The 20,482-nt window shown below is 28.3% G+C and overlaps 1 protein-coding gene across 1 annotated transcript; it reads right to left on the bottom strand.

Moving 5' to 3' along the window:
• Window positions 1-6,952: 6,952 nt before the first annotated feature.
• LOC120067261 (zinc finger CCCH domain-containing protein 46-like) lies at window positions 6,953-14,299 on the bottom strand. Its single transcript, XM_039018791.2, has 10 exons — window positions 13,943-14,299; window positions 12,758-13,554; window positions 11,297-11,467; window positions 10,342-10,527; window positions 9,644-9,735; window positions 8,658-8,909; window positions 8,453-8,570; window positions 7,702-7,848; window positions 7,542-7,634; window positions 6,953-7,465 (listed from the first exon to the last, which is right to left on the bottom strand). The coding sequence occupies exons 2-9, from the start codon at window positions 13,549-13,551 to the stop codon at window positions 7,562-7,564; spliced, it is 1,833 nt and encodes a 610-aa protein (XP_038874719.2). The 5' UTR covers window positions 13,552-13,554; window positions 13,943-14,299; the 3' UTR covers window positions 6,953-7,465; window positions 7,542-7,561.
• Between the last annotated feature and the right edge of the window lie 6,183 nt (window positions 14,300-20,482).

The following is a 20,482-nucleotide window of genomic DNA, read 5'->3' as shown; positions in this document are numbered from 1 at the left end:
ACTTAAATCTCATCCAAATTTTTTTCCCTTTTCTAATGAAATAATATATTAAAAAAAAACTTAATACACACTACTAACTTAATCATAGATTATTATACCTCTCCATCAATGAAATAAGTTTCTGAATTTGTAGGGCCTCATCTTGATCGGTTCAATGTTTTCATTCAAAAGATAAAAAAAAAATTGTCCACACTATTTTTAGAAAGGTTTGCATGATAGAAGAACTTTTTGTGGCATCACTTTAATATGAAAATTGACAATAATTGGCTATAAGACTATCGATTTCTCTTTATTTTTTATAGATAGATTATCACACCCATGAATTGGAAAAGTTGTGTTGTTTTGATCTGGAGTTGCATGGGAAGTTATTTTTTTCATGTACCTATTTTTTTTTTTTTTTTTTTAACAAAGAGTAAATGGTACAATCATGAAAAGATATAAATGTGAGGGCAAAATAGTCTTTACAAGAAAAGTTAAGGGCAAAGAAGGAAGTGAAAAGTTCTCTCCTCTTAGCCCATTTTAATATAGTATAGATTTTTTTCTTTTACCAATAAATTCAAATGATTAAACTTAAAATGAATGGTTTCTAAAATTGGTCATGAATGAATAGAAAATTGCTTAGAAAAGTAAAAGAAATTTAAATCATCTTCACAATATCTCTCAACTGCTAGAGCAGTATGCCGACGTGAATGTTTTTTCCGAGGTACATCATGTCGTCCAACTTAGGGTTGGCAACGGGTTGGGTCGGGGCTGGGGATTCTCCATCCCTGCCGGGTATTTCCCCATCCCCAATTGACGGGGATGTCTTGGGGGAAACAGGTCCTCGCAAGGATCCATCCCCGATTGTTGTTTTTTTATAAAAAATAAAAAATAATAATAATCAGGGTCGAGGACAGGGACGGGATAGATATACCCTTCCCATCTCCGGACCTAGTTATAATCTCAGTTTGACCCCATTCTCGATCAAACTGTTCCATTCAGATCAATCCGACCCCACGAAAATTTTTGCCAATCCTAATCCAATGATTGTTTTTTTATTCAACTATTAGTTCTTTTTTTCTTTTGTTAATGTCGAACAACAGAAGAGTTCTTTTTTCTTTATATCTTTTCTTTTGTTAATAAATTTTGATGACTAAACTTAAAACAAATCATTTCTAACATTGATCATGAATGAAAATAAGACAAACTTTTTTCCTAAATATTTTAATATACAATTTTATGGTCTTCTTTAATAAGTTTCTGCAGGTTTCTTCCTTATGCATGTGTTCGTATTGATCTCATGAAAGATGTAAATGTTTATTTGATGTAATTGTCTATTTAATCGTATTGATTTCATGAAAGATGTAAATATTTATTTGATGCGTGTGTTCAATTTAGGGGTTTATAGTTTTTTTTCTCTATATATTACTTTATTAATAGGAATACATGCTTATTTTGTCTATTTAATTAATTTATGATTTTCTAAATATTTTATTGACTCATTTTTTTTTCTTTTAGTTTTGAAGATGGGAAGCGTAGGATAAAGAAAAATGGGAAGTGAAGTATGTACATTTTCTTGTTAGAGATTTCATAGATAATGATCTCTATCCAATTTGATTTTTTACGTAATTGTAATGGATTTAATAGATTTATATATGAAAAAAAAAAAAAAAAAAAAGAGAGAGAGATATAGAGGGAGGGCAAGAAATCTAGGAGAAAGGAGGAGATATGGAGAGAGGAGAAAATTAGTAAGAAGTAAAATTGATTGAATCTTCCTAATTTTATAAAGCACAACTAATTTTATTTTTCTCCTAGAATCTTTTTTTAATTTAATTATTATATTAATTTTTTAATATTTTTCTTGATACCATAAATTTATGGTTATATTTAATACAAGGTAAGTTAATAAACACTTTTTTATTTTTCTAAAATTGGTGAAATAAGATAACAATTTATTTATATTCATTTTTAGGGGTTTTACCTTCGTAAAAAAGTGTATGCTACTTGAGATTTAGAAATTACATTAAAAATAATAATTATTAGCTTTTTTAATCAAATATAAAAAAAAAAAATTGAGAAATTTTTTTTAATGAATTATTTTAATAGTGATATAAATGTTAAAATTATAATAGTGGGATTCGTGGAGAAATTTTCTTTTTGAGCTTTTACTTTTAAAAATTTTAAATGAACTATATGTTTTCCATTTTAAATATAGCACAACATCAAAACGGTTGGTAAAAATATCTTTCGTTTTTTTTTTCATAATTTTAACATATAAAATCCAACCAATATTTGAAAAAAAAAAAAAGAATGTGTAGATAATAAAACACATCTACTAAAAATTTGTTGGAGAAAAAAATATAGAATAATTTTAGAAGTTTGTGGAGTTCGAAAGTTAACACAATTGGAGTAACTCAAGAAGTAAACAATGAAAAAGATTAGAGTATTTTAATAAATATTATTATATCTGAATACTTTAAATATTATTTTATATCCTAAATTTACATATAAATGAATATTTGTAACCAATCATGCATGTTAGGAAATAAATACATTTTATAACACTCCATCAAAATTAAAGAAAAATGGTAGAGTATCTCTTTATTCATAATGACTTTCTGAATTTTCAATATTATGAAATTTGATAACTTAAATGTATTTACCAACAGTTTTTTTATATAGGTAAAATCATGAAGAGTAGAATCAACCCGAATGGTTGTATTCCATTGACATCAAAAGATACATAGGAATGTAAATATTTAATTACTTAAATGTAAATTTATTTTGACATGTCTTTATTTTCTTTTAATCTGGTTGGGTGATTAATAAGAAAAATATATTTTTCTTTTATTGGTTGGATTTTTTTCTGTGTTATATGTGAAAAAAAAGTGTAACAATGATGATAGACATGATGAAGGGAAATAATTTTTGTTCAAGATTATAATTTGTATCAATCTTTTTACTTCTTTAGTTTTTTTCATTGTTAGTTTCTTTGTTTCTTGCTTTCTTTGGTTGGATTTTTTTTTAATTAATAATGTATTATTTTAAAACTAATTCTATTTTTATTTAATTAGCAAGAGTAGATCATAAAAATAATATAATTATTTATATACCAAGATAGGGGTAAAAAAAACTTAAATATTTAAATAATAAACATCAAAACTATTTAAATGACACATAATTATGCAAATAATTCAAAATAGAATAGTTTCAATTTTAATTTGCACACTCTTTTATATAATGTATTTTATATTGAGTTTATCTAATTTATATTTTGTAAAAATAGTTCAACAACTTCAACTTATAAATTCGTTATAAGTCAACTTTTAAGTTTGTTTATAAGTTCACATGTAGTTATTTTAGATATTACAAACCAAACTAGTATATATAAATATAAATAAATATATAAATACACTCTTCTTTATTTTCATTTTATAATTAAAATAAATAATATCAACTATGTATTTCACTCTCTTTGATAATATTGTAATTGTTTTTATTTTTTAAAAAAAGATATTCAAATTCAAATTTAAATTGATTATTTTATAAAAAATCATAAATTACTATATATTGTTTTGTTGAGAAAAAAAAATATAACAAAATTATATTAATTTAAAAATAAATATAAATTAATTAAAAAAATTATGTTATACAAGTTCAAATTATATTTTATTAATTATAAATTAATGAATAATCTTAATGACATTCTTTGAACATTATGTAATTTTACGACATTTACAAGTAGAAATCGTGTAAAACAAACATAGTTATCCAATTATTCCTAGATATGTTAAAAATATTCCTATAAAACAAACAAACATCTAATGATATCGGACATCTGTAATTTCTAACATCTATAATTCTGGCATTTAAATATGCTTGTTATCTACATTCCCAAAAAAAACAAACAACTTCTAAAATTTTAATGCCATACTTTTTTTAGTATATGAAATTTTGTTGTGTCCTGTGTATGAAATATCAAAGATAATATTACAAATATTTTTTTTTTTTTTTGGTAATTTAGCCTTAATAAAAATTTTAGGATAAGAATTTGCCTGAATCCAATGAGGAAAAAAAAATGTCATCCCTACTAAAGGTAATGTTGTGCTCCCCATGATTATGCTTTACATGTCCCCTATGAGTTGACAAGTCGTTAACAACTTATTATCTACTACTTTGGTATTTTTGTAACATTATTATTGAAATGAATTTTCATGTAACACACTATTCATTAATTTTGATGTTGACAAGGCTCTACAATCTACTTGCATTAGTTGCTGCAACCATAGCTTCATGTGGCATTATTTAGTGAAACACCATTTATTGCCACTATTCAAAAGGTACAATCTGACATTATCTATTTGTTTCTATTATGCATTGATTGATTCAATAATGTATTTAAGTAGCCAATTTTTTTTCTTTTCCTTTTTGTTTTTTTAGTGAAATAGTGCAATAAAATATTGTCATGTGACATTTTTTTTTTTTTCAAAAATATTTTTTTTATGATTCGTTTTTGTGTGGTAAAAAAGTGGGAAACATATGGGTCAGGTTCAGCCTAATCATTGCTCTATTCAGATTTGCTAGATTCTAAGGATAATTCAGTTGTTCAAAATATTAATTTGAACCTTCGATTTTGAGAAAATGAGCATATGTTAATTACTGTTGAGTTGTGTCTACTCTGGCTTCAAAATATTAATAATATCTTGGAAAATTTATCAAAGCTTGTTAGGTCTTTGAAGGAAATTGGTTTAAATTCATTAATTTTAATCAGATAAAATTTTGTACAATAATAAGTTTGACCAACACACAAATTAACCATCGAATAACATTCTCAAAATGCATCAATTCTAACAAAAAAAAAATAGTTCTAATGTTGTTCCTTCGAAAAAATTCACACACAGACACGCACGCATATATAATTCATTAAATGTATAAGAGAAAACTTTGTTTAATAATTCTCAGAATGAGAGCTTATTAGATAGTTTAAATTACAAAACTTTATAAAATTTAAGGTTTGTAGTTCTTGTCTAAGTAAGGTTAAAATTGATTAAATTGAAAATTTATGTTCCAAATTGATACAACCTAACAATTTTAAAATGGTTAAAATAATTTTTATCATTTTCAATATCACTCGTAAAATACTTTCAATCATTTCAAATCTATTTTAATAGTATGAAGAGTGCGTTTAACAGTATAAAATTAAATATTAAATTGTTGAGTAATTAAAGATGTGTTTCAAAGTAATTTCAAAAATGACAAAAGTTATTTTAATCATTTCAAAACCACTCCTAAACATGTACTTTATTAGCATTTTACGACTAATTTTGGAAACATATTCATGTAGTGTTTTTTTTCCATGAAAAGTATTATTATTATTTAAAGAATTTATATAAAAATTAACTTTGAGAGACTAAATTTAAGATTTATTGAATATGCAATGAATAAAATCGACCATTTGAATCGACATAAACTAAAATAAATAAGTCCTAAATTACAACGACTAAAATAGTATTTTATTTATTTATTATTATGATTATTTTGCAATTTCAAATGCCTCACTAGGGGAAAAAAATCAGATCTTTAGATTTACTTCTAAAATTCATTGCCAAAACGTGCATTTTTTTAAACTTCATAGACCGAACAAATCTATTATTAAAAATTGAGAGACCAAAACTAATTTTTCCCAATTTCTTTTTAAGATTATATGTTTGAACTTTCATCTCTGGTTTGAATTGTTAGATTTCTTATAATATTTTTTTAAAAAAACATATGAAGGGTGAAAAATTGAACCTCATAAATCGAGGCTCATGTTGGCCAAGGTATTTTAATAAAATTGATCATTTATTTGATTAAAATTATAAATCAAATTATGATCTAATCATTTTGTTTTTTATTTTTATTTTTTAAAATTAAGCCTATGGACATTACTTTCATCTCTAAATTTCTTCTTTTTATCTACTTTTCACCAATGGCTTAAAAAATCAAGTCAAATTTTGAAAACTAAAAAAAAAAAAGTAGCTTTCAAAAGTTGTTTTGGCTTTTTGAATTCGGCTAAAAATTCAACCATTGTACTTAAAAAAGATGCAAATTATTATAAAAAAAGGTGAAAAAAATGTGAGTGAAATAGACTTAATTTTCAAAAACCAAAACGAAAAAACAAATAGTTATCAAACGAGGCAAAAAAATTGAAAAAAAATAGTAGGGAAAAAGGAGTAATGGTCCAATTTTTATATTATAAAAGGATGATGCTTTATTTTTACAATTAAAGTTGAATAAAACTTTCAATTATAAAAGTAATAATTATTTAAATATTATTAAATCTACAATATAACATAAAAAAAATATTTGAAGTTAAGCCATAATCAACCATTTTCAAGTTGGACAATAGTTACGTATCTCCTCACCCCGGTATATCATAGAAAAAATTATAAAATATTTAAAAAGTTAAGAAGGAAGAAGAGTTCGTCACATTGCAAATATAATTGAACTATTTGCAATTTAATGAACCGCAAATATAGATGCAACTCGAGATCCACTCCAATATTTTTAATACGGTTAAAAAAATGGAAAAATGATTTTTCTTTTGGGCACCAGATTTCTGAAAAGACATTAAAAATTAAGCAACAATTAAGAAATCACTCACACTACCATTGGAATCCCATAAAATAAAAATACTAATAATCACTAATAGATTTCTATCACTATCTATCAATGATAGAATTCTGTCAATTTTTATCATTAATAGACACGGATAAACTTCTATCGACCTCTATCAGTCTCTATAAAAGAAAATTAAAATTTTGCTATTTTATGTAAATAGTTTCTCTCATTTTTTTTATTATCGTTAAAAATCTCCCTAAAACTAAATCTTATAAGAATAAACAAACAAAAGATAATAATTTCAAATATTAAAGTCACTAATCGATGCTAGTTTGTAATATTCAAGAGCACATAAAATTCCAATTCAGCAATATATATAAAGGGCCATTATCATTGATCATTAACACTTTTGATATACAAAGAAGACTGAATTTTGAACATGTTGGCTTTCTTGAATTCCTCTTGTAAGATTTACATTGGCAAGAGAATTACAGCGAAAACTGCATGTCAATCAATGTCTCTCTTTGCCATTTTACACTCCTTTTACTGTTTCTCCTCTCTTTTACTTCTGTCTTCACTTCAACTAACACTAAATTAAATTGAAAAGCTAACACTAGCTGCTCCTACTACTACAACAACAACAATCTTCATAGAAGAATGACCTCTCCCATTTTCACATTTGTCGGGAGACTTCACGGGACGAAAAAAATGCCAAAAACTCTAAGAGACAGCAAGAGCTTTCTTTTTATCAAGAACTTCTTTCAGAGGGTCGATCTCGAGACTTTGACATTCCTATGATTTTTTATTATTTTAAATAAATACTATTGTTATGGTAATTCTCAGGTCCTTGGTGATGTAGGCTTTCTTATGACACTTCTTGAAATTTCTGTACAAGACAACAACATGGTTTGGATCAAAAACAAAACTTTTGGACTGTTGAATCAAGCCCAGGAAGAACTTACATGATGAGCTGAAGGGGTCGCTAAATCCCAACTCGGCACGTCGGTCCACCCGTGCTTGCATACAATCCAATGGCTCCATGGCCTGAAGAGTACCTGAAATTGATGCACAAATCTCATCAGAATATTGTTAAAATGATCAAGGCAAGAAAAAAGGTCTTACTGGCAGTTGAAAGACTTGAAGGGTGCTGCAATGAAGGATGAAGCTGCAGAATGATTGTCAGTTGAGGCATCCGATTCATCGGCCTCAATAACACTTGGCGTGTACGAAGCAGAGGCAAAGGGGCTGTCAGGAAGATTAAGCTCCAAACTACAACACAACAAAAACAATCGAAATTGCAATTTTAAGAGACCTTACTTTTGATCAGATCAGAAATGTCAATGAAGAACCTTGTGGCTTTTCTTCATAAACACATGTTTGCTTCTGTTATAAAAAATAAAAAATAATAATAACCACCACCAAATAGAACTTCAGTTAAAAACATTGTCTCCAAACTTTCATAAAACTAACAATGTAGTCCATGAGCTTTGATAGTAACGATTTAGTCTCTATACTTTCAAATTTGTAGCAATTTAGTCCCTTCGCCCCTCTACTTTAACATTTGTAACAATTTAGTCTCTAAGTGTTAATTTTTATCACGTAACGACTTAATATTTATAGTTTATAAACAATCAGTTTATTAATCTACACGTGTAAGAAATATCCTTAAATTATACTAATATTTTTCCCAATGAAGACTAGATCGTTACAAATTGTAAAGTATAAGGACTAAATCGTTATTTATTAACATTCAGGGGACTAAGTTGTTATAAATTTGAATGAATAGGAACTAAGTCATTACCAACTAAAGCTTGACTACTTTTATGAAAGTTTAGAGACGAAAAACATTTTTTAACCTAGCACCTTTTAGTACCTAGTTTCTTGCAAGTCAGTTTCCTTGCCATTGCTACTATCACTATCAGCTGTCGAATCAAAATTGTTCACCACCTGAGGCTCGATGCGAATCTCGGGCAAGCGGTTCGACCCATCCTCTACAAAAGACAGGTGGATTATTTAGCTAGAATGAAGAACAACTTGTGATATTGAAACTGCCCTATGCAATAGAGAGAAAAATGTACCTTGGAGAAGTTGTGAGTCGGTAGGAATTGAATGGAAAAGGGTTTGATTGAAGGTATTAGGAGAGGGAATGGGGGAGGGAATAGGGCTACAAGTTGAAAGAGGAATGTGATGATGGTGAGGCTTTTTGAGATCAGCAAGTTGCAAACTCATTACTCTTAAAGCTTGAAGTTCAAGAGCTTGCTGCAAATCAGCTTGCTCCTCCAGTTTCCTCCTCCACAGCATGTCTTGACTGTTGTAATACATTCTTGCACCTGCATTATAAAACAAGTTACAACAGCAACTTCCCGAGATACTTCCATAGCTAGACGAGGCTCGTTTAATGACGCTTTGACTTCCTATTATCCGTTTCTTGTTTCCTGTTTTTATAGAAACAAGTGTGTTGGACTTGGATTACGTTTCCCATTCTAGATTTTCTCTTTGCTAGATTGTTTTCGAATTCTCATAGTTATACTCATATCACTTTTTAGATTTGGTTGAATAAACCAACACATGAAGGTCGAAATGATAATCAAATTCATTAAGGGGGCGTTTGGCCCCCAAGTTGGGTTGGGTTGGGTGGGTAAAAAAAACCCACCCACCGTTTGGTTCACCAATTATTAAAGAGGTTTATCATCTCGTTATTCACATTAACTCACATTTCTCACCTTGTTATTCGCATTAACTCTCCCAATTACTCTCCTCCTATAATAATTATCAACTCAACTCTGCACGCCAAACGCCCCCTAAATGCTTTTTGTTTCTAAAACACAACAATGCACGTAAAATGAGAAACAAAATAAAAGGTCGAGAACATTATTAAACGAACCCTTAAACGTTAAACTTCAAAATTATATACATTTGAGTCCATACCATGACTGTAAAGCATCCAAGTTTATAACTTCATCCTTTTAATAATTGGACCAACTCATGTGCACGGTGTAACATTTCCTAATCTTACAAGTTGTAACCAAACAAAATATCATTGAGAGAGAATTTGGTTTCTTACCATGATGGAGATCATGAAGATCTCTAGAATCAAGACCAGTAGGAGTACCACAAGGTGAAGAGAAATCCCCCCTTTCAATTTGTTGTTGTTTCCTAATTATAGTTTAAATATAAAGTTTCAATTGGCCAGGGAAAAAGGACTAGAAAATAAAAATTGAAAAAAATAATAATAATAAATCAAGGCAAGCTAAATAATTTTAGGAATCAAAATACAATAAGCACAAGAGAGAGTATGACTAAAATAAGATTTAGGCTTTGTTTGGGATCAAAAACCACTTTTTCCACCACCAAAAAATCTTCCTTTTAAAGAAAGTGTTTTGTGAGAAAGTACTTATTTAATGAGTATTTTCTACCCATGAACTTGTTTCCAAAGTACTTTAAAACACTTTTAAGATCATATAAACCAAAATTCAAAGTGATTTGTGCCCAAGTGCTTTTTACTAAAGTGCTTTGATGATCAAAATTCTTTAATACTTGTATTTGACTGAAGCACACCTCAATTGATCTCACGATACAATCAAAATACTTTGTTAAAATGGCTTATTTTTTAAAGTAGTTTCAAAAGAACTCTACAAGTATTTACTCACAAAGAATATTTTAAGGTTTGGAATCATTTCGAAATATGACAGGCGTAAGTGGAAAGCGGTTTTGACGATAACAAAAGTGCTATAATTAATATAGATAGGGAAAGAACAAAACCTGAACTTGTCGGGGACTTTGCCCTTCTCCTTGTAAGGCTTAACTAGAACACGAGAATCACATACAAAATGGGGGTTCCCCTTAGCCAGAATAAGCTTAACCGTGTCGGCATACACGAAAGTTACGAATCCAAACATCCTCTTCTGCTGATATGGGATTCTCACGTCTTGAACTGGTCCATAAATGCTGCATATATGTATTTAACTTCTCCTTTTAGAATCATGAAACTTCCAAAAATAGAAAAAAGAAAAGAAAATATAAGAAATCCTATCATTTGAAATATGATATACAATTTGCAATAATGTTTTGAAATGAATGTAACTACGGTTTGTTTAATAATCATTTGGTTTTCGATGATTAAGTTTATAAACACTATTTTCACTTATTATTCTTTTTTGTTTTATTGTCCACACATCTTTAAAATCCGAGTCAAACTTCCCCGTTTGATAATCATTTTGTTTTTTAAAAAAGCAAACTATTCTTGTTTTTGGAATTCAACTAAGAATTCCTATATTTACATTAAAAAAAATATATGAAAATCATGATCAAGAAAGTGTGTGAAACAAATAAAATTTTCAAAAAACAAAAACCAAATGGTTACCAAAAATGACATTTTCAAAAACCAAGTCAAGTTTTTGAAAACTATAAAGGAAAAAAATTATAGTTTTTAAGAATTTGGTTTTTGCTTTTGAAATTTGACTAAAAAAAATCAAGTGTTTTTCGAGAAAGATGAAAATGAAATTGAGAAGAAATAAACCTAAATTTCAAAAACTAAAAACTAAAAATGAAAGCGTTATCAAATTAAGAAATATATTATATATGTATAGTTTCTGTTTTGAAAATTGGAAACCTAAAACTAACAATGAAAATTGAAATATCCCTAAAATAGGAATTGTGTTTTTTTTTCAACAAAGAAACCTAAATCCAAATATTACAAAATGGTAGAAGTTAGAACCTGAAATATTTGGACACATCTTCCTCTTTGAAACAGCTTTCTGCTGGGAATGTCAAGTAAATTTGTCTGGCTGCCGGATTTCCCATTCCTCCACCGGAAAAATCAGTTCTTTCTAGCCGGAATCTCCCCACGATGCTCGATTCCTCCACCATGGATAAACCGGCCACCGCTCTGTATATCGTGTTGTTTGGTTTCAAACTTTTTAAAGTGATGTTCATATATTTAAAATTGATTTTGAATTATCACCTCACCAAAAACACATTTCAACTAATTATTTAAAGGATCAATAGGAAAAAAATTACATCTCATTAGTTAAATATTTCATTAAAGTGAAAGTACTAATAATTTAATTTGACGAAACATTGATATTATAAATTTAGTCCATAAACTTTGATATTTATGTCTATTCTACTCGGAAACTATCAAAGTTTCTAATAAATTATAAAAAAAAAAAAATTTATCTAGTAGATCCTTAAATTTTAAAAATGTCAAATACGTATTTGAACTTTTAATTTTGTGTCTAATAAATCTCCGACATATTAGAAAAAAATTAAAAATAAATATCGACTAAATATAAATTTGAATTTCATGTCTAATGGAACTTCAAACATTCAATTTGCACCTAGTAAATATGTGAACTTTTTTTTAAAAAAAATCCAATAGATAAGATCTATTAAACACAAAATTGAAAGTTCGTTTATTTTGATCTATATACTTTGAAATTTGTTCAAATGTCCAATTTTAGTTACTTTCAATAAATTAAATTTAGTCTCTCATAGTTAATTTTTACCCAAATTGATTAAAGGACTATTTTTAAACATACAAAAAATGAACCAAAGTATTTACAAAATATAACAAAATTTTAGAACTATCAATGATAGCACTGATAAATTAGCGTCTATCATTGATAGTTCTAAAATTTTACTATATCTTGTAAATATTTTCAATAGTTTTATCATTTGAAATAATTTCCCTTGATTAAATAATAATAATAATTTTTATGTAGGAGAATACAATAGGTGAAATTTATAGTAAAAATGTTAAGGAGTTACAAAAAGTGTTTTTAAAAAATCAACAATAAACTAGCAACGAGGACTAATTAAGATTTATTGAAAGTACATAAATTAAAATTAGACAATCAAAACTATGTAGACTAAAATTGAATAATAATATATGGATAAAAATGATATTTTAATCTAAATATTAAAGTTTTTTTTAAAAGAACTTTTTTAAAGTTCCTCCCTAACACCAATTTGGTTTTGGGTTTTAGGTAAAATTATAAGTTTAATCTCGAGGTTTGAGTTTATTTGTTCGATGAACTCTCGAAATTCCAAATTTTAAGTTACTCTCTAACACAAATTTAAAATTTTGAAAGTTAATAGACCAAATAAATAAAATTAAATAAAATTTAAAAATTTATTTATTTATTTTGTAATTAAACAAAAAGAATTGCTGAGATACCTTCGCATTTCGTTCTGCTGCTGATGAAGAAGCAATTCAGAAGCCGCCGTCGGCGAATAAGGAAAAAAACCATTACCAGATCCCACTCCCAGTCTCTGCTGCAGACCGGAATTCGACCGGAGAAGAACAACATCATTACACTGTTCAACCATCTCCGTCCTTCCAACACTGCCGACGGCAGCACCGGCGCCGCCGTCGGCAGGCACCATCGATTTCAAACCCAAATCACCGCCACCGGAGTGAAAAAACCTACACCCACTTCCATTCTTACAAAACCCTCTAGCATAGTAGAGACACGGCCGCCATCCAAGCCCCAACCCCGCCTCCTCCGACCAATTTCCGCCGCTCGGGCTCGCCGGAGGAGCAGGGTAAAAGAAATCTGGGTTTTCATTTACAGAGCAATCATTGAGGAAAGAGAGTTGTTGTTGATGATGATGATGGTGATGTTCTTGAAACTGAAACTCATCTACAAAATCACCTCCTCCATTGTAAAAAGTTTTGGGATTATTATTAGTGGGTGTGGTGAGAAATTCATCATCTGGGTTTGGAAAGGAATGATTTGGAAGTGGAATTTCAAGAGATGGGAGATTAAGTTTAGGTTTGAAGTTGAATTCATTTCTAGCTTTGAGAATCATGGAATGGAGTAAACTTTCAGGGCCAAAAGCTAATCTAATCATTTCTTTTTCTCCTTGGTCTTGAAGAAGGAGAAGTCCCATGATTTTAGAAGCATTTTCAGGGTCTAGATTTTGAAGTCTTGAGAATACAATTCTTGTTGCTTCATATTCATCCATCATCACCTGAAAAAAAATTCAAACCCAGAAACACCAAACAGAACAAAAAAAAAAGTAAGATTTCTTTTGCAAACCCAACAAAGGGAAAGTGGGAAAGTATAGTATTCTTGTGTAGCTTTTGATACTAGAAAAAGAAAAAGGGGGCATTAATCAAAGAGAATCAAAATGTTAAACCCCTAAAAAGAAATCATGCCATTAAAGAAGGTTGAATTTCAAAACAACCAAACAACAGAGGAAAAATGGGGTTTATGTAGCCATTTTGTGTCTATAAACCCCAAAATGGGTCAACAAAAAAACACACAAAATCCTCCAATTCCCAACATAAAACAACATCAAATGAAGATCCAAACAAAAAAAAAAAAAACATTAACAGAAGAAGAAGAAGAAGAAGCACCTGTGAGTTGGGAAAGAAGAGAAGAAGAGAAATTAGAGGGATTTCATTTGGTTGAGTACAACAATAATGGGGTCAAAGTGAAAGAAATTAGAAGGAAGAAGAAGAAGAGTAATGGCGCTGTGGTTTTTTTTTTTTATTGGGAGCAGAGCTTATAGTGGGCATGGCCAGCAGAAGCGCTTTCTCCCACTACAGTACCTGTCTTTTTTTCTCTCTCTCTCATAAGCTCCCCATACCCTTTGTGAACCAAACCAAACAAAGGATTGGTGAAAGTGGAGGCTATGGAGAGAGAAAAGAAGAAGTGGTTTTGGCTGTATGGTATGTATAATTCTAATAAGACACACAAAGCTGAGTGTGATTGTTGTTGTTGTTTTTTGGTTGGGGTTAAAAATACTTAATTGCATCTGATGAAACGGTACATATTTTCCTACTTTTCATTAAATTATCCGATCATAATCATACACTTATATATTTCTCTTTTCAAAAAGGGTTAGAAATAGCACTCCATTTTTTTTAGCCTTTTACAAATAGTATCTTTTTTAGCCCATGGTGCTATGTTTTGGACAAATATTATTTTACGACTATAATAATCACTTCTTGCTATAGTAAATACTATTTTGTATTCCGTCTGCTATAATTTTTTACTATTTTACATTCATCATTTTTTAATTATTTACTACAGTATTTACTATTTCTTTCTCAAATTAAAAAAGTTTACACTTCAAACACATTTTATTATAACTGAAACTAAAATGCTCTACATCCAAACACAAACTATTATAACCCAACTACAATAACTTAGTACTATAATAACCAACTCTTGTCCCAAACGCCTCCTTAGTCTCCATATCGATCTTGGGCGAGATGCACCTAAATGAGATATTAAAACATTTGGCCAAAAAGTTCCTATATGTGAAAGTTGAAAAACTTTTAGGGCTATTTCTTAGAATTATCCTCATTTGTTGGGTAGAATTCCACGTTCTTTCAAAAGTTCTAATATTATTATTGATTTTTATAAATATTTTTAAATTATTGTCGGAGTAGAAATTTGTTAGATTTTAAATAAAAATTGAGACTTGAAACAATATGGTGATGACGTGGATGAAAATATCGAACATTGTCACACTGTTTCAAGTAATTACCATATCCATTTTGATTTTCATTCAAAATTCTTACGCCACCTAATAGATTTATTGTAGTTTTGAGATATCTATGAAAGGTAAAGAGTAATATTGAAGTTATTTTCTTTTTTTTTTTGAAAGAATATGAGTATTTTAAAAAATAAAAACAAATGACAAAATTTAGTGGCATTTTTTTGCAATTTATTTAGTATAGATTATAATAAATCATTCGTACAACTTTTTTATTCAACGAATATTTAATGGTTAAACTCATACATGATATCTATAAACTTTGGATTTTAGAAACGTCGAATTATGTTCGATATGTGTTCGAAAGATTCATTTTTACTCTTAAATTTTAAAATTTATTTTTAAAAAAATACATTTGGATAGTTTTTTTTCATTAAAATAAGATATAAAATCAGTTATAAGTTATAACATAATTCACGTAAATATTCATAGAAAGTGATGTAAAATCTTGGTTATGTAATTATGTAACGATCTCAGCGACATATTTTTAGATCTTTCTTTTATATTATTGTAAACATTATCACATACGTCTTCCAGATTTTCTATATCAAGCTATCGTATCAATTTTCATCTTTTATTTTAGGGTTATTTTTGGAACAATTTTAAATTTTAGTGGTAAAAATGAAAAGTTTTAATATCTAAAGACATAATTGAGAAATACTCAAAATTGATATAAATTTATATATATTTTGTATAACTTCACCAAATTTAATTGGTATGTTATCGCTGTAGTGAAATATGGAATACTACTTTTTCTTCTCTTTCTCTTTCTTTTTTTAAGAGAAAAAATTAATAATAAAAGACTCTTAAGTCTGACTTTTAATAATTGTATCTATTTTGTCTCGATTAAATGGTATTAGTACGTTGATAAACTTTGGTTATTTTATGGCTTGTTTGGATTGAATTGAGAAAAAATATTTTTCAAAAAATTCATTTTTATTTAAATATTTTTGATAAAAATTAATTAAAAATATATTTAAAAAATAATTTTAACTAATTATCAAATATTTCAATTTCTTTTAAAATGACTTATTTTTTAAATTAAATATTTAAAAATGTATTACAAACGCATTCTTAGTTCTTGGGATTTAAGCTATTTAGCTTTTGTGTTTGAAGCTATTTAATTTCTTTGCTTTAATGAAAAAATATATATTATATGCCTCTAAATTTCTAATTGTGTAAGTGATAGTGTATGTCTATTTAATTTCTTTTAGACATTGTATTGTGACTTGTTTTATAAATTCAACGAATATGTGGGTGGAGAAATGAATCGAAATAGAGGTTTTATTTGGATCAAGTATTTACGTGAGCATAACTTAATTAACATAAAACGTATACTATCGACTTCAAAGTCAAAGATTCCATTCCCTCCTCTCACATTTTGTATTTGGATGAAGTCCCAAAAGAGTATGGATTTTGATGCCGACATATGGGTTTAATAAACATTTTCACTATATCGTCAAAAATATATTAAATGTTAATTATACAATTTTTTGTAAAAAAAAAAAAAAGAAAAGTGGTCCCTGAGTTTGGGTCTAATTTCATTTTGGTTTCTAAATTTCGAAATTTTATACTTTTAGTCTTAAGTTTTAAGTTTCAAAATGTTACAATTTTAATCTCGAGGTTTGGGTTTTGTTTTTATTTGGTCTCTAAATTTCAAGATTTGCACTTTTAACATCGATTTTCACTAAATACTCACATTTCTCTTAAAGTGTTGATGTCTACTAATTAATTTAAAAGAACTAAAATTGAAACAGAACTCGAAAGTGTAACATTTTCTAGGTCATCACTTCATAATATCTGTAATTAATGAATGGACATTAATACCAAAAACTGAAAGTGAGTATTTAATAAAAAATAAAAGTCAAAAGTATAAATCTTAAAACCTAGAGACTACGTTGAAACAAAAATCAATAAAATTGTAACATTTTGAAACGTAAGGTGTGTTTGGACAATGAGTTGGTTATTATGGTCCTAAGTTATTATAGTTGGGTTATAATAGTTTTGTGTTTGGGGTGTAGACTATTTTAGTTTGAGTTATAATAATATGTGTTTGGAGTGCAAACTATTTTAGTTCGAAAAGGAGACAATAGACACCTAAGCAACAAAGAAAATGATGAATGTAAAATAGTAAATACTATAAATGGGAATTTTAAAATAGTGTTGACGGTAGCAAATTGAGAAATACAAAATAGTATTTATGGTAGCAAACAATGGTTATTATAGTCTTAGGACAGTTCTTGCCTCAAACACACTCGTAATGATTAATTTAAAATTAAACTAAAATTTAAAAACTAAATGTATAATATTTTGAAACTTAAAAACCAAAAACCTAGAAACCAAAATGATATTGTTTTTTTTTTAAAAAAAAGTAAAGAAATGTCGCAAATGTGATTATAATGTAAATAAAAATACTTAGTGCATCACATGTGCTTTTGTGCATTCAATCAAATTGTCCAATCATAATTTATTATGAGACAAACTCTTCTTACTTCTTTTTTGGACTATTTTATTTATTTTTTTATATGTCTAATGTGAGTGAGATACATAGAGATAGATAATATCCGAAATGCACTAAAGTATTATCCTAATATAAATAGAAGTAGACATTTTAACTTGTGTTTTATAATTGTTTAGAAATCTTTATCTACATCAATATTTTGAAAAAAAAAAAATCAAAACTTCGATAATTTCGTCCATTTCACAATTTTCAATTTTCAATTTTCATAGCTAGTTTGGAAAAAGAGAGAATTTTTGTAAAGATTTGATTTTGAGTTTAGTATTATAATTATTTAAAAAAATTTAAAAATTTAGGTTTCGAGTATTTTGAGAGTGGATTTATCAGAATAGAGATCCGTGGTTGGAATACAAGATAGTGCACGTTCAGTTGCCCCAACCTCTGACACATATCCAATAAATATCTTTCTTTAAAGTTCTATCCAAAGTTTTCAAAGTTGTATTTACTATTTGGAAATGATGTTTCAAAGTTGATCTTTTTTTTTAAAAAAAAAATGATAATAATAAATTTTGGTTTTCAATAAAGAAAACATGTTTGAAAAAGTGTTTTTTATTGGTTTTTTTCAAATATTTAAATCAAGCATACATGATAACTACTTTCTGAGTTAAAGTGTATTGGGAAAATAAAAAATCAAAACTCGTGTCATGACATTTTCTTTAGTTTTCTTTTTCTCGAAAAAATGGAGGCCAAAATTTGTGGTTATTTTCTTCTATTTTAAAATAGTTATCCAAAATTTTATTTTTATTTTTCTTTAAAAAACACACACATGTTATGGATATTTTAGACCAAATTACATAAACAACGTTAAGAATGAAGTATAGGCGTACACGAGTTAAAATTTAGATTGAGAGATTTTTTTGACCAAAATGAAATTCCAAGTTAGTCAGATTGGCTACTCGAAATATCCAAATAAGGTCTTCAACTCAACTAATAGGTTGGCAGGGTCAGTTGTTAAAATACTTACTTTTTTTCTAAAAATGTGACTAATGACTAAAATATCATAAAACTTCAATGTTAAATATCAAATATCTATGATATTTATAACAAACTTTAAACAAAGACAAACATCATAAAAATTCTATATATATAAAAAAAACAATTCAATGTAAAGCTAAACCCTAAATATATATATATATATATATATATAACTTAACCCAACTCATCTCAAGAACAAAACTAACCCACCTTAACTTTCACAATTTGAATTAGGTAGTCTGAGTTGTTCATGTTATCGAGTCATTTGAACACCTCTAAAATGAAGAAATAGTGAAGACAACATGATATGGGCTAAAAGGGAAAGTCTAGGACAAGATATGGCCTAACAAGTGGAAAATGGCACACTGAGCATGGCTCATGCCATCATGCTCAACCTCGACCCAAGTGAACCCGACCTAAGGAAGTCCCCAAAGAAAAGGTAGCCCATGAAGGAACCGGCCTAGAAGAGAAGAAGAGTATCCTAATGCAACTTAGAAACCCTAAAAGAGGAAGACCTAAGACAATGAACATTTCCTGACTTAAGCATTAAAACCTGTGTGGTAAAACTCTAGGAGAAGTAAGTCAATTATAATACACAAACTCTCTATTTGCACAAAGACATTTCCTGACTTAAGCATTAGAGCCTGTGCAAGCACCACATCGGTGTATAAATCTGTCCATCTTGTAGATCACAATCTTCCTCGAGTTATAAATTAGTAGTTGTTGTCTCATGAAAGTTAGGTACGCTTTTTTCCTATTTGGATTTGGCATCAACAGTTGTCTTCATCTGTGGAGAAGACAAGTTAAGTATTTCCTACGAATAGAAGAGATTTTGCAAGATATCTGAATATGGATTTGTGTTGTCTTGCCGTTCACTTAACATTAACATCATCTTATCAAATCTTCCTACGGCACAAGTATAAACATCTAAAGAAACAAGCAATATTTAGTGAGAACTAAGGTCAATTTAGGGATTTTAGGTGAATAACAAAGAAACAAGTGATCTATTTTGATTTTATGGCATTCACAATTGTTCATACAAAATGGTAGTGATAGTGCTACAAAATCTTGAAAGAAGTGAAAATTGCAAAGCTAAAATGAGAAAGTAGAGATAAAATGCACAGCAACGTGTTGATGATGATTTCAGTAGAAAGATGAATAGGGGCTATGGCTAATACCATTCTTCCTTTGAACAAAGTTGTTAACTAACAACTTGGTATGAGCAACTCATTGTTTATAATTGTCCTCTCGAATAATATTGACTCATTTACCTGAAAGAAATTTGACATGAGGATTTTCATGAGCAGTGGAAGAATCGTTCCAAATTTCATTACATTCACTATTTACGAGTTTTAGGGCATAAAATCCAAAATTGAAAGCATATCTATTCTTTTATAAAGCGTTATAAAGTGAATTAACATCTAAAATCTATAACAAAGATAAGATGCGTGCTCACCTAGGGTTAACAAATAAAAACTTGTTTTAATAGTTAAAATAGGTTGTTGTGTTGTAGAACTTTAGTTACGAACTCACCAGGGCTAAAATCCTATCTAAGACTAGATTAAGTTGACGGTTTATGAAACACCTGCTACCTGGAGATTTTAGCCGATTCTTGAGCGTTATTAACTTGGTTTTTTAAGGAAACTCATGAGGTATGAGAGCCTTGAGCGTAAGTAAGATTGACCCAAATTTTCATTTGTTATTGAATATAAGTTTTATAGTAAAACAAGAACAAGATATTCATTTTCTTAAATTATAGCAGACTTTAATAAAGGAAAACTTTTAGGGTTTCAGAAACCCTTACCTTTGAAGAACACTTTCCTCAAGAATCCATCAAACAAGTCACAAACAAATCTCCTTCTCCAAAAAAAGGGTTTGAAGGAAATCTAAATAGAGATC

This window comes from Benincasa hispida, chromosome 12, assembly GCF_027475165.1.
Source record: "Benincasa hispida cultivar pf3 chromosome 12, pf3_genome.v1.1, whole genome shotgun sequence".
NCBI lineage: Eukaryota > Viridiplantae > Streptophyta > Magnoliopsida > Cucurbitales > Cucurbitaceae > Benincasa > Benincasa hispida.
This window is presented reverse-complemented; position numbering and strand designations above follow the sequence as displayed.